General features: G+C 47.2%; 2 protein-coding genes across 2 annotated transcripts in view; one reads left to right on the forward strand and one right to left on the reverse strand.

The window, feature by feature from the left end:
• LOC143368075 (uncharacterized) overlaps positions 1-15,208 on the reverse strand; it is a 153,843-nt gene that overhangs the window by 135,633 nt on the left and 3,002 nt on the right. The window lies entirely within an intron of this gene.
• On the forward strand, positions 6,013-7,462 carry LOC143367610 (uncharacterized). The gene has a single exon (XM_076809595.1). The coding sequence runs from the start codon at positions 6,408-6,410 to the stop codon at positions 7,269-7,271; it is 864 nt and encodes a 287-aa protein (XP_076665710.1). The 5' UTR covers positions 6,013-6,407; the 3' UTR covers positions 7,272-7,462.

The raw sequence follows: 15,208 nt of genomic DNA on the forward strand, positions 1-15,208 counted from the left end.
GGTGTTTACCGGTACGCGGTTCACAAGCAAGAGAGCGATCGCGGAAACAGAGCGGGCCGAGCCACCGATTCGGGTGCCGATGATGCATGGCCAATCACAGAAGTACACATGTGTGTCGCGCGATGCTGCTAATTAGTAGAGGGAGATAAGCTAATTAGTATAATTGTCGGCCCCGAGATGGCCCGACCAGGCTATCGCCGCGATCGCTCCAGCCGCTGACCCGGTATCAAATAGCGCGTTTAAAAGTCGCGCGCTTCGAGGCAGCGTGCACGTGCCCGATTGGCTGCATCGCTGTGGCCAATCTCAAACAATTATGCAACTTACTATGTGTTGTGAGCGCGCAACCGTGCGAACTGTGTACTTGCCATCGCGTAACTCCATAAGCCGATAGTGCATTATACAATTCATATACACGGTTGAATTCACAAAAAAAACCCTATATTTTTAGTTATTATATAAATGGAAGAATTGTTAAAAATAACGCGAGATAAATTTTTTTTTAGAAAAATTTTTTTTTCAAAAATTTTGTTACCCTTATATTGTAGCGCTTATAGCGCCATTAAGCTTTTGTTATACGTGAAAAAGTGGAAGTGGCAATTTGACTTTGAGGTTAGTTTTCACCCCCTTAAAGGGCGATAGGGCACAAATGAAACACGCCGTTGTTCTTGTTTTGAGTCAGTCTAAAAACCCACAAAGTTGCGTTCCAATCGGTGAGTCCGGGTTCCCGGTGTTCCCTTGTGAGTGATACTTTTAAAATGCAAAAATGATATACATAACCTATATTATTAGATATTATAAAATAAAAAATATAGGATTATATAAAGAACAGAAATTTTTGAATTACAGATATTAAGAAACAAAATTTTAAAATACTATGTTGGGTGGGCAAAACACTCCTATTGATTTAAGTAAAAAAGTTGTAATCGACCGTCGTTTGCGCGTGTCTATTACCGGTGGGACGGAGAAGGGATTTGGTGCCGACTCAGTCGGTATAGCCGGGTTCAACGAATGAGTAACCACTGGGTAACAAGTAACAAGTTCTTTATTGGAGCGTGTTTATTTAATGTTACATAAAGCCTGTCGTTTATTCGGTAACCCCCCCCCCCGGCTCACCGCGCTCTTTTCTTTTACCCGGGCCAGTCCTGGCCGCAGAAGTTGCGACCAGGGCCGTGGTCTCCATGGCTTCGGGTACAGGGACAGAAGCTAAGGGAAGCAATACAGTACAAGCAGACGGCGCCATCCCGGACGCCGCTGCAGGGGAAGAGGCCGACGAGGCCATCGCAATACAAGCGGACGGCGCCATACCGGATGCCGCCGCAGGGGACAGGGCCGGTAAACCGACCCCAGAGGTCTTAACCCCCCTCCCAGGGACCCTCCAAACCCCAGCCCTAGGTGTTACCCTAGCGGGAGGCCGGCATGCCGGACCCCCCGTCCTGTGTTCGGCTGGTAAACCAGCCGCTGTACACAACGGACAGCATGGGGTGGCCGTGCACTGGCGCGCTCTGTGGCCCTCAACGCCGCACCGGTAACAGGGGAGGCGCCTGTCGGTCGGGCTATTGCATTTGGCCTGGACATGACCGAATTCCAGGCACCTGAAACATTGCAACCTCCTCTGCTCCAGCGGCAGAACCCGAGCCACGAGCGCCCCCCACGACGACCCTGGCCAATTTGACCAATTTGGCCGCCGCAGAGGCAGGTGCATGGACCCACAAAGAAAAAAGACCGCCGGCGTCCCGGCGTTTCACCCCAGTGGACACATCATCCGGTAGACATCCCCCCTAAGCAGCAATCGCGTCACGTATCGCTACTTCAGTGGCCAGCTCGGTAAGGCCACAGATCCTGAATTCGGCAAGTTTCTGGGGGCACTGTACCTTGATCCTGGTGCCGGCTAGGTGCTCGTCAAGCTTAGCTTTGAGAGCTGCAGCTTTTGCCATGCCTTGGGCACCCGGGATTTCTAGCACCAGGCCCCCCAGTGACCGCGCGTTTCGGCCGCATAGCGGCAATCCCCAAGTCAGCAACTCTAATAGCCGCCATCGCGCTAGCCACCTTGGCCGAGAATAATTCTTCGCCCCCAGCAGGCGCAGTGATTGAGACCGCCGCCGTCTTGGGGTGACGCGGCATGCGCAACGGAGCCCCGGCAGCACCCGGCTTACCAGAGGACGGCCTTGCAGATGTACCAGTCCCGCCTATCCCAGAGCCAGCGGGTACACCGGCAACCCCCTTGGAAGGCACGCTAGCCGAATGTTTGGCCCCACGACCGACGACACTGGCCCAATTCCCCACTGAAGCCGCACGAGACCCAGACACCACAGCCGTAGCTGGAACAGGCGGTGCATTGGTGGCAGGCACCGCAGAAACGTTGACTTTCTTGACCGCCTTTGCGGCCACCCGGCGAGCCCGCCTAGCCTGCGCAGCCGAAGGCGGCGGCGAGGCACCAGACAGGCTCCGAGGCAAAACCCCAGACGGGACCACACCACGACCCTGGGACAAAGATGTTCACCCCTTCTTCTTTGCATTCACCTTTTTGGTGCTCATAACAGTGGGCACCACAGTCGTTGGAGGCGGAACTGCCACCGCCGGTCCATTCCCAGACAACGGTGCCATCAAGGCACCCTTCTTCTTCTTCTTTTTAGATCTGGGCACAGGCGGAGCAGAAGAAGAAGCAACCGCTGGCCCAGCACTCACGCGAGGCGCACCCGCAGCCCCTGGCTTAATCTTCCTATTAGAAGACTTTGCCGCCAAAGTCAACGGACTATTGTCCGTTCGGCCGATATTGGCCCACTTCATTGCCAACGGGGTCGGACGGGAGGCCGCACCCTTTGCCTCAATAACTTTACCCAGCGCAAGAAGGCGCCCTTCAAAACGCCTTTCCAACTCCTCCATTTTTCGAAGGACTATGTCCCACGGTTGCTCCGGAGGGGAGGCATTAACGCTGGCACTCTTAGCCAGAGAACCCCGAGCAGATGCCGCAACAGGGTGGGGAGTTGTCTCCCACCTTCTTTTCTTCGCCTGTGGGGCACCGTCGGGAAGAGGACTCGGCTTCGCCGCAGAGAAGGGGCCCGGAATCACCTCCATACACGAGCTATCAAAGGAGGCGACACAGGAGGGCAAAAGCTCCTCGCGTGTGGAGATCGGAGCACCAGGGCGGAATGTTAACCCCTCGAACACCCAGATATCAACCCCGGCCATAGATGCACGCGTTTCAAGGCGGGCATATTTACCTCTTAAGAACTCCAGCTCCCTGTCTTGAGTGTGAAGGCACTCTTCCAAGGAATGGGATTGCTCGGTGAGGGCCTTCACTTGTGCCGACAGTTTGTGGGAGCGCTTTTCCCAGGCACCCTGACGGAAGATAACCTCCCTAGCCGGCTTGTCCGGATTTTCCCCCCTATCCGCTCTGCCACGAAGCTCGTCCGCAATAGCAGACGCTCGCCGAAACGCTGTACGTATAGCGCGCGCATCAGTAGTTTTAAGGCGCCTAGCAGCGCTAACTGTTGCAGCAATCGAGTCCAACTCGTGCTGGGCAACCTCTGACAACTCACGGATGGAAAGGGTTTCGGCCCAATTGCGCAACTCTGTGCGTCCTGGCAAGCTCTTCATGCCGGGCCCCAGTTTGGCAGGGTCTGTCCACACGGTTGGTTTTCTACCCCTCTTGCCGGGGACGAAGCCAGGACGCCCTCCGCTAGTATCGCTACCGGACAAGTTAGAGCCCCTACGGCTCACAGAGCCATCCTTACTACCGGCATTACTACGGATGGAGACGCGGTCCCCGTCAGAGTCCGATATGACTTTACGGACGGTGCGCCCAACACCACCCACCATCTCGACGGAAGAAGCGTCGCTGCCACCCGCAGAGGGGGAGCCATGATCATTCCCCGTGTCCTCTTCATTAACATGGGAACTCTTGACATCAGAGCCAGGAGGAATGCCAAGGTCAACCCAACCCTTGTCATCGGACCAACCGGCCACTGACGGCCGGCGAGCAGCAGACGAGCAATCTCTGCCATCAGCAATGGTGTTCTGCTGAATGTGTGGCACTGCGACATCCGTCATTACTACGTCGGGGATGACGACCTCCGTATCATCAGCGCTAGCCTTAGAGGCTATTTGGACCGCGCCCGTCGTAAAGGCGTCACAGCGAGTCAGAATAACGCGGCTGTTTTTGAGCGACGTCAAGGATGCCGCTGTGGCGTTAGATCTGACCGACTCTGTGGAGCCATGCTTCGACGCTGCGCCAAGAGATGCGGTTTTCCCGCCCAACATTTTGTGCAGGTCGGCAACGTTCCTGCGGAGGCCTTCAAGAAACTCAGTTTCCTGAGGAGTGACCTCCGTCATCGAGCGTATTGATGGTGCGCTCGGACCAACCCCGCCGCCATGGCGAGTTGTCGCAATATCTCTGCGACGCGCTGCCATAGTCTCGGCTACAATAGCGTCGATGTCAATCACCTCTTCACTACGCGACGCCCCCTCGTCGCACTCTCCCGTTCTTGATCTGAGGTGGAAACTCAGGGGTCCCGGGGCGGATTGGCGACCAGCGCCAGGCGCATTCCCGCCCCCTGATTTCCAAGACTGTTGTTCCTCCTTGTTGGCCAGCGCGGCACCCCCGCGTCCGGGGTTCGCCGCTGTACCAAGGCTGGAGGCAGCCTGGTCAATGAAAAAATGGCTATCACCAACCGACGTTGGTGCATCGCCGTCTGTCCCACGTTGGGCGTCGCTACCTGTCGAAAACGAAGGGGAGCCCTGGGCGCACACCGTGCCCGAAGCGGAATGCAGATCCGCATCCCGCTGCGCGCGCAAATAGCGCAGAGAATCCAAAAAGTCGTCGTCAATGTGAGAAGCCGGGTTGTCAACAGAAGGGGGGGGGGGTCGAGGATCCATAAGATTCCCACGAGCACTCGCTTTATGACGGTCGACATCCGGTAGAGGCGAGCTGCCGGATGCAAGCCTATGCTCGGACCCCGAAGGGCGGCGAGCTGCGTCCGGTGGCGGCAGTTACCGGACGGATCGAAGTTAGACAGCGTGCCCCCACGCTGCCCACCACGGCCTCGCTGTAAGGAGGCCGGGTGCCCCTTTGCCACAACTGGGGCTCAGGAGGAGGGACTTATTATAGAGGTTTATCCCCTCGCGGGCCGGCCGGTTAAGGCAAGCCCCCCGTTCCCCACGGCTTCGCGTACCCTCGAGTTGTTACACTCCGAGGGGTCGTTGTTCCACCGTGGGGGTTACGGTTCCCGGGGGCAAACTGCACCCCGACTTCCTCTCTAAGGTGGAGGGGCCCCGCGGCGGATGCCTCGAAAAAACGAGAACACCTGACACGGAACATCACCAAGGCCACGGCTTTACTTCCCGCCTCCAGGAAGGGAGCCTCACTCGGCGAACCGAGCGAGGAAAAAAGGGACGGATGCCATTCCTGCGTACGCACCAACGCCGAGAACCAGCTCGACGTGGCCCCAGGAGCACCAGCGAGGAGGTGCAGCGAATGGACTTTTCCGGTCGGGCCCCCATCTTCGACGAAATTCCTCGCCTCGAGAAGACTACGGATCCTCCCCGCTCGGCTCGTCAGCCAGCGGGGTACCACCGTAGGAGCTTCCCGATTTGAGGAACATCATCTAGGACGGGGTTTCCACGCAGCCATGTGCCGGCAAGCCGACGGCCACGCAGAACCGTTCCGGAATGGTTCCTGTGCGTGCTAGAAGCGCCCTCAGGGGGGAGGACGCTTGTGAGAGAACGACCGGACACTCCCACACTGTATTAACCTAAACCTGTCATTCTAATAAACTATCTACTATTTTATTACCACAAATTCAGAAGTGGGATACACCATTGTGTGCCATTCGAGCCATTCGGGTAATACGACGCACGTGCTATTGTGATTCGGTCTGTGTGTGACTGGAATACGACCACGTGCTTGTGGTGCGGCTTCGTGTGACTCGTGTAGTCTTTATATTGCATTTTTAAGTGGAAGACACGAAATTATGGCTGCTTTGAACGAAATTTCGGCAGTGAAGGAAAGAATTGCGAAAGCACCGACGCAGCAGATTGTGACCCTGCACAAATTTCTGTTCCTCGAAGAGGGTGATCGACAGAACAGGAAGCGGCTACGGGCATTCAAGGGATTTCCATTTGCTGAAGAAACACCCCAGTTCCGGGCCAAAGTCTCATGGGCGGCAGAAACTTTTTCGCTTGGAGATCTAGTCGCCATATGCAACGTGCTGGGATTGGATTATGATGGCACTGTCCAGGAACTGGCTCAACGGATCTGTTTGAGTTTGGCGAACATTCAACGCCTGAATTCGCCGGCAGATTCCAACGCAGTCGCATCGGAAGAAGAAGAAGAACCGAACGAAGATGGGACTGAAGACGCGGAAGATTATGTGTCAATCTCCAGTACCGGCCCTCCACCGCAGTTCACAATGAGTTTTCGTGATATAGAGGATACCATTCGTCCATTCAATGGTGACGACGGATATCCTATTGAGGCATGGATTGCGGATTTTGAGGACAACGCTGCACTCCTAGGTTGGTCTGCATTACAAAGATTACTATTCGCAAAAAAGTCACTGGTTGGGTTGGCTAAGACCTTCTTGCGGGGAGAACGCGGAATCTCCGATTGGAAGATTTTGAAGTCCCGATTGTTGTCTGAGTTCTCGACGCAGGTTAATAGTGCTCAATTGCACGAATTGTTGTGCAACCGAAAGAAGAAGCGCGAAGAATCGTTTCAAGAGTATTTTCTAGTAATGAAAGAAATAGCTGCCAGGGGTTCAATAGAAACCGAGGCCCTGATACAGTATATAGTCGATGGCATTCCCGAAGAGGCGAGTCAGAAGATGACGTTGTATGCAGCCCAAACGCTAAAGGAACTGAAGGAGAGACTAAAAATTTACGAACGCATTATGAAATCTCCTCATTCAACGAAATCTAGGGGAGATCCTAGTCGAATGGAATCTTCCTTTAAGAGGAGTTTGTCAATTAAAGATCAACCTACGGCGAAGAGTATCAAGGGCACCATTCCCAGATGCTACAACTGCAACGAGGTAGGGCATCTCTCATCCGCATGCAAGAAGCCGAGAAGGGAGAAGGGAGTGTGCTACCTTTGTGGATCGTCAGAGCACCAGAAAAAAAGATTGCCCGCGACGCAGCGCAGCAGCCACGGGTGGATTGTCATCCAACGCGGTGGAAAAGACGCCATTGCATCTGATCGAGCCAGAAAACAAGATAACTCCGCCGTACGAAATTCTTCTAGCGTTGGACATAGGAAACGTCGAAGCCGAAATTGATTCCGGGAGTCCCATATCAATGTTAAACGTAAGTCTGATACCCCCTCGTACTTGTATTGAACCATACACCTCTGCTTTGCAATTTGTAGGAGCTAATCAGAGTAGAATTGAAATTTTAGGTCGGTTAAGGCAAAAGGTTAAGATATTAGATACCGAACTAACAATAAATTTCTATGTTGTAGTTAGCACCACGATGACTCGAGCTTGTATTGTGGGTCGAGATTTTATATCGAATAAGTTAATTCGTTTGATTTTTGATGAAAAGGTAGAAATTTAGAAAAGATTGCCGAAAGATGATACGGCGTGTAGCGTACCTGAAATCTTCCATATCAACGTGGCAGAAGATAACCATAACGCGAATATACAGGTGAACACGGATTTAGAATGGGAAGTGAAGGAAAAGGTAATTGATATTGTCAACGAATGTTATGTAGAGCCAAAAAGGCCAGATTTTCCTGTAACTGATTTGGAAATGAACCTGGTGATTAGACCAAATCATCAACCTTTCTTCTATCGTGCAAGACGTCTTTCTTATGCTGAGAAACAAGCCGTTACCGAGATAATTAATGACTTGTTGGAGAGAAAAATAATTCGTGCAAGTACCTCACCGTACTGTAGCCCTATAATTCTAATTAAGAAAAAATCAGCACGTATCAGATTGGCGATAGATTACCGCGATCTGAATAAAATAACACAACGCGATAACTTTCCACTTCCGAGGATTGACGATCAGATTGATAATCTTAAAGATAAAGTTTATTTTACGAAGCTCGATCTAAAAGACGCCTTCCATCATGTGAGATAGAGTGAATCTGCTATTCCATACACTTCCTTTATTACTTTTATGGGTCAATACGAATATCTTAGAATGCCATTCGGCCTTTCAAATGGTCCGTCGTGTTTCATGCCTTTATAAACGCCGCATTTCAACCTTTGTTGCGCGCAAACAAGGTGTTGATATATCTTGACGACCTGTTGATAGCCACGACAACCATTGTAGAAAATTTGGAAATTTTAAAAGAAGTACTGACGGTGCTGGTGCAGAACTGTTTGGAGTTAAGATTTGACAAATGTGAATTCCTTCTGACAAAGATTCTTTATTTGGGTTACGAAATCGACGTTAACGGAATACGTCCGAGTAAAGAAAACTTAGACGCAGTTATAGATTATCCCATTCCGCGGAACTTTCGAGAACTTCATAGCTTTTTGGGACTCGTATCGTATTTCCGAAAATTTCTAAAAAATTTCGCCATAGTCGCTAAACCCTTGTATGATTTGTTAAAGTCGAAGAGAGAATTCAATTGGGACGAGAACGCGTTGAATTGTTTTGCGTCATTGAAAGAAGCATTAATTTCCAAACCAATACTGTCCATTTACTCTTTATCGGCTGAAACCGAATTACATTGCGACGCAAGTTCGCATGGATTCGGGTCCGTATTATTGCAGAAACAGAAAGATGGCAAGTTGCATCCCATATCATATTTCAGTCGCCGGACTACGAAGGCAGAAGCAAATTATCACAGCTTCGAGTTGGAAGCTTTAGCTATAGTCTATTCTTTGGAACGATTTCGGATATATTTACAGGGAATTCCATTTAAAATTCTCACGGATTGCAATAGTTTAAAATTGACTTTAGAGAAGAAGGAAATAAATCCAAGCATCATGCGCTGGTCTCTAATCTTACGCAATTACGAGTATACCCTTGAGCATCGTCCAGGTGATAAAATGCAGCATGCTGATGCCTTAAGCCGAAAATATTCCGTACACCTTATAACTGAAAACACTGTCGAACAAACTTTATCCATTTTACAAAATCAGGACGCCGAAATAATCAAAGTACGAATTGAACTAGAAAAGAATGAGAGTAAATTTTTCGAACTAAATAATGGATTAATTTATCGGAAAGTTAAGAATAGATTATTGTTCTACGTTACATCTTCAATGGAAGAAAATGTAATACGAGCAAGTCACGAACAGATAGGCCATCAGGGCATAAACAAAACTAACGAATATATAAATTACACCGTCCCGATAAAGGCAATATACCTTTTTATACTTTGCACATCGACCACTATGGTCCTTTAGATAAAACAAAGCACCGTCATAAGTATGTATTTGAGGTTATCGATGCTTTCACTAAGTTTGTCAGGTTTTACCCAACAGTTAGCACTACCGCGCAAGACGTCATACGACATTTGAGAACTTATTTTAACACTTATAGTAAACCGTCGCGAATCATTTCAGATCGTGGAAGCGCTTTTACCTCCGCGAAATTTAAAGAATTTTTAGTTCAAAATAGTATTCAGCACATTCTAATAGCAACGGCAACGCCGCCTGCTAATGGTCAGATTGAAAGAATAAATCGTTCTCTCACATCTATTTTGTCAAAGTTGTCAAAAACAACTTGTTCGTGGGATAATGTACTGACCGAAACAGAATTTGCTTTAAATAATACCATAAACCGTTCTACCGTAGAAACCCCTTCAAAATTACTTTTTGGAATTAATCAAACGGGAGAAATTAATGATGATTTAAGACAGATTTTGGAAGAGCTACGTAATGAAGAACGTGATTCACAACAATTACGAGAGAAAGCAGTTAAAAATATAACATCCGCGAATGAATATAACACAGCCTATTACGATAAGAAGCGAAAAAAACCCGTGAAGTACAGGGCTGGAGATTTGGTGATGATCAAAAATGTGGACACTACACCTGGTGTTCACGGAATCGACATGTCAACGCCATCTCGTAATGATGAGCATTAATTAGGCAGTTGGCGACGGCGCGTTCGCTCATGTGGAGCAGCGATCATGGTCCCTTCCATCCTACTTGTTTAGAGAGAGAGTTTGACATAAGAGGGTAGGCTTTTGTTACGGTATGCTTTGGCTCGGTTGGTCAACGACTCACGCGGATTTCTCTCCGAAAATCCATTTCGTGGATCAAGACACCATGGCGTTCAGAAATGGCATTTCTTCAAAGCCCGTGCAAGCTATAAATTGCAAGATGACATTGTTTATTAGCACTTTGCGTACCCTTGCGAACCCTTTCACGTATCGTGCGCCGAAAAAAGTATTAAAAATTCACGCTGTTACTGATATTCCCACAAGTTTCTAATGCACTGTTTAATCATTCCAGTGAAGTAATAATAATTGGATTCCGTTTGCCCCTAATATTAGTTTACCGCCAACACTGAAATTTACAGTAAAATCTAATTTTAAAAGTCTCGCAGAAAGTTGCATGATGCATGAGTGTCTTGTGGTGCATGGATGCAACTGCAAATCGAGTTACTTTTGAAACCCGCATTGTGAAATAAAAGTTTGTCTAGTCCTGAGAAATTCATCGGTTCAGTGAAGTGTGTGCATGGCATAGTGCATATTATCTCGTGATTTCTCAATTCGCGCATCAATTTCATCGATTACTGGACCATGTGGGAGGCCTTTTAATTTAACAGGATTCCATTCAGATATACCCGTTACTTAGAAGACTTTGTCAGAAACTGAAGGATGTTTAAAAACAGAAAATGATTTTGTAATCGTGTGCAACGCGATTGTAGAGTCAGTGCCTGTGCCTGCCAAAAAGTGTTTCATAGAGTACCGTGCCTCTACGTGTTAGTGATGTGAACGCGAATTCCCATAAGGTGATAGGTCTATCGTTTTAGCCTATACTTCGCCGATGTTAGTAACTAAGGGGGAGAAACAAGTATCTCACTCATATTTCTCCAAATATTCCTGCAACTATTCACTTACTCTAAGTTCAACTAAAACGTATTTATACATTATAAATAATACTACGTGATATGTATAAGCATTAACATTAATGTATCGAACGATTAAACATTGAGAATAAAAGAGAATTCAGTCGGCGCAGAAAATCATTTGCAAATCCAAGGCCAAATGTTACAAATTGCTTGATATCTCGAGTTCTATCGATTATAGTTAATAATAATTTATACTGGGCGGTTAGTGTAAATGTTGTTAACATTATTTGTCACAGCAATAGCCACTGGAATGGATATTTTAGCCGAAAATCCATTTTTGCCGAAGAATTCGCTGGATTTCGCAATTGTAACTAACCGTCGACCTTGTTTTGATCGGGGGACATCATTCCTCGAAGTCTACATAAGGAGCTCACAGATCTTCATGTACTCAGTCGTCGTCGGTCCTCCGGGCTCGAAGGACCTCCGGGAACCCCGGAGCTGCCGAGCCGCCTGGATCCACTGGACTTCCTGGGGACCTGGTCAGGGGTTCAACCCTGGTTCTTCCTCCCCCTCCCCCCTGGAGCTGCCGAGCCACCTGGATCTACTGGACTTCCTGGGGACCTGGTTCTTCCTCCCCCTCCCCCCGGAGCTGCCGAGCCACCTGGACCATTCGGAACTGCTGAACTTGCTGGGGACCTGGTCAGGATTTCAACCCTGGATCTTCCGCCAGCCTCTCGCCCCTCTGGCCTGGGTTCGTTTATTCGCTTGGTGCTGATGAAATTTTGGGGTTCGGTAAGTCATTTAAAATTTTATTGTTTTGCGAATGTCAAATCTGATTTCTTCGGTCGTTTTCCATCATCTGTCCTATTTCCATGCATACTTTCGAGAATTTTGCGCGAGTCGTTCTATTTTGTGTATTTCTTCGATGGGTTTGCATGATTTATTTTATTTGATGCATTTCTTCGATGGGTTTAAATGATTTATTTCATTTTCGTGAATTTCTTCGATGGTTTTCCCTGATTCATTTCATCTCGTCGATGTCTTCGATGGTTTTCCCTGATTCATTTCATGTCTTCGATGGTTTTTCCTGATTTATTTCATTTTCGTGAATTTCTTCGATGGTTTTCTCTGATTCATTTCATCTCGTCGATGTCTTCGATGGTTTTCCCTGATTCATTTCATGTCTTCGATGGTTTTCCCTGATTCATTTCATCTCGTCTATGTCTTCGATGGTTTTTTGTGACTTCTGTCACTCTGTCATGCATCTCATCGATGGGTCTACATTCTCTGCTCTTTCCTTCAAGTACTTATCTCTGCGGTGGTTTTGCATGCTCGTGCGTGCTCTGCTGTTGGTCGAAATTATCTCGATCGTCTCCAACTCAATAAGCTTTTCCTTAATTTCTTTCCAGGCCGACCACACCGTTACTAACATATAGTAGTTGATTGTTTCAGCTTTTCAGGTTCACCGTTACTCGGGGAATGGAGTTAATAACACAATATATTTAAAAAGAAACTAGTGAAAAGTAATAGTGAAAAGTGATCGTGCAAAGTGACAGTGAAAGAAGACATCTAAGGAAGCCTAGGCTAATTTATTATAGTATGAAGTATTTAAGGTCCCATGTAAAATTGCCAAGCAGTCACTAAATCATTAACTTTGTTGTTCGTTTATTGGCTCCTCATCTGTGATGAGGAGGTTACCGCTGCTTCCGTTTGCGGAAGCAAGTGACTGAGCATGGAATCGGTATGGGTGGATCAGTTTCATCCTTTGGTGTTCTTGTCCAAAGGGAAAAGTTTCGGGCGTAGGGGGTGCACATTTTGGTACACTGCCTGCGTAAGTAACCCGGTTCGATTACCCAATCTCCGTGTTAGACGGCTTGAGTCAGGTCAAGTGTTTGCTCCTGACGAGTCGCATCGGAGCAACAGGAATCGTCTGGGAGGCGCCGAGCACTTTTCCCTTTCGACTTAGACAGCAGGGTGGTAGGAACTGCGCCGTCCAATACTTGTTTCATGCTTACCCTTCGCCTTTCCTTCTTTCCTGAATTTCTTTTAATCGAGTGATTGCTTGGCAGTTCCCTAGATTCTATATCTAAACCGAAGGGATCGATGGAACTTTGTTTCCATCCATCTCTTTGGTTTAGTAGGCTTCATGTACAGGGAGATCGATGGAACTTTGATTCCATCTATCTCTCTACGGGTCTCCAAGCGCAGCAACCTCCTCGCGGTGAGACCTGGTAATCGGTGAGAACCGAGCCGATGGCTGCGATTGTCAAATATTCTAGTCGTATATAAGAATTTCTTTAACTTGCAATACTATGGTAGAATGTAAGAATAAAATATGTAACTTAAAATGTTGTTCGATTGTTCCTACCGAACCCCAGAATACGAATATAGTGTTAAGGGGGCCGTCTCCTTTTTGTTATGGTCCGAATCGATCGAAGCGCCCTTGTAAACAGACGGACCCTAATGAAACTACTGCGGTCGGTAAAAAGAAGTTGTACAATGGTGACATCTACCGATACTCTACGTAGACGAATTTTTGACAGCATAGTTGCCGCATGTTCTGTTGTCTCCGTCTCTGCCGCGCTGTTGCCACAGCTCCTTCTATTGAGAAGCTTGGAGGAATACGGCACGAGAGCTGCGTCTAGGCAGCGATCGCCGGGCTCCATGTACCGCTGATGGAGGGGGGAACATCGACAGGAGCGGTGGTTATGTGTGGGGAACTGCGGTGCGTCAGTCACGCACACATAACCACCGCTGTAGGTGTTTCCTCGTGCATCAGCTGTAGCTGGAGCCCGCCAAATCCTGCGTCTAGCATCAGAGCCTCGCTGAACGTAAAGGAGGATAGCACTATTGAAAGATAGAGAGGTTGAGTAGTGAAGTTAGGAAACATGTCAATGAAACAATACTAATTTAGTATTTATTTATACATAGAACGATGCAATACTTTGTACAATCAATGTGCAAATTCAAAGCATACAATTTGAATAAGGTACATCACCGAAGTGTAACATGCCGATCGTAATGAAATTTATGACTGCTGTAATTCTTCTAAAAACATATGCCGCTTTTTTTTCATCTAACTATACATCAAATTATCTTTTATATCAACAAGAATTGTCTGTTTCAATAATAGTTTTGTACATGGTTTTCTTCGGAATTGTTATTCCACGGTTGTAAAAATTTATCAATATAAACCAGAGTTCAGTACTAACAATACTGATATTTGGGAATGTCCCATTAAACGATTTTATTTAGCTACGATCCTCTGTTTGTTTGTTTGTTTGATTCAAATCTGGAAACTCAATTTTAAACCACTTCCAACCATCCAATTCCCTCGAAACTTTGCAGAGGTGCGTAGTTTGGTTGACAATACAAAATTATGAAAAAACTCCGAGTGGGTGAAAAAATTACCTAGTCACCAAGAAATAATAACCCATAACAATAAATCAACCATTCTTCAAGCAAACTATTAAACTGCGTACAGCAATAAGAGTAATGTAAATCCACAAACACTAAAAACTAGAAAAAGTATATTAAAAAATTTATAATAAACGATTTTATGAAAAATGCATTAAAAACTAAAAAATAATTATTTTCTTATACTACAATTTCGATGGTGTATTTTCACATAAAATCGTGGAGCAGGATATCTCGCAACAAATTCATTTCGACACTTGAGGCTATACTAAATTGATTCATATTCTGTTATGAAATATCCTGAACCACGTTTTTATTTAAAGTTGAAAAACACCATCGAAATTGTAGCACAACACTAGAAGTATTTTTTAGTTGTTAGTGCCTTTTTGACGAAATCGTTTAACAGAACATTTTTTATATATTTTTTGTTTCTAATCAAGTTATAGTGATTACAATAAATCAATCCAATACCTGCAATCAACTACCTGTAAAAGAAAATTTGCAGTTTAGCGATATTTTTGTAAAAGGACTTAGTGCCGTGTTTCGACCCCAAATGCCCCACTGTGCGCCGCCGAACAGCCCAAATCCTCGCTGGTCGGGACCGGCGCGGCGTTTAGCTCGTATCGCGAGCAGAGCCCTAATTCTCAGTGTTCGTTTCTCGCTTCTTTTTAGCTGATAGGGGGAGCGAGATGGAACGCTTTGCCTGCGCGACGATCGCGCACGGAGAGGACGGAGTGTCAGGCGTCCGAAAGACGGAGCGAGACAAACAACATCTCGTCGTCTATCTCGCACCACCCTCGCTCGCTTTCAGTGCCTCTTG

This window comes from Andrena cerasifolii, chromosome 4 (assembly GCF_050908995.1).
Source record: "Andrena cerasifolii isolate SP2316 chromosome 4, iyAndCera1_principal, whole genome shotgun sequence".
NCBI lineage: Eukaryota > Metazoa > Arthropoda > Insecta > Hymenoptera > Andrenidae > Andrena > Andrena cerasifolii.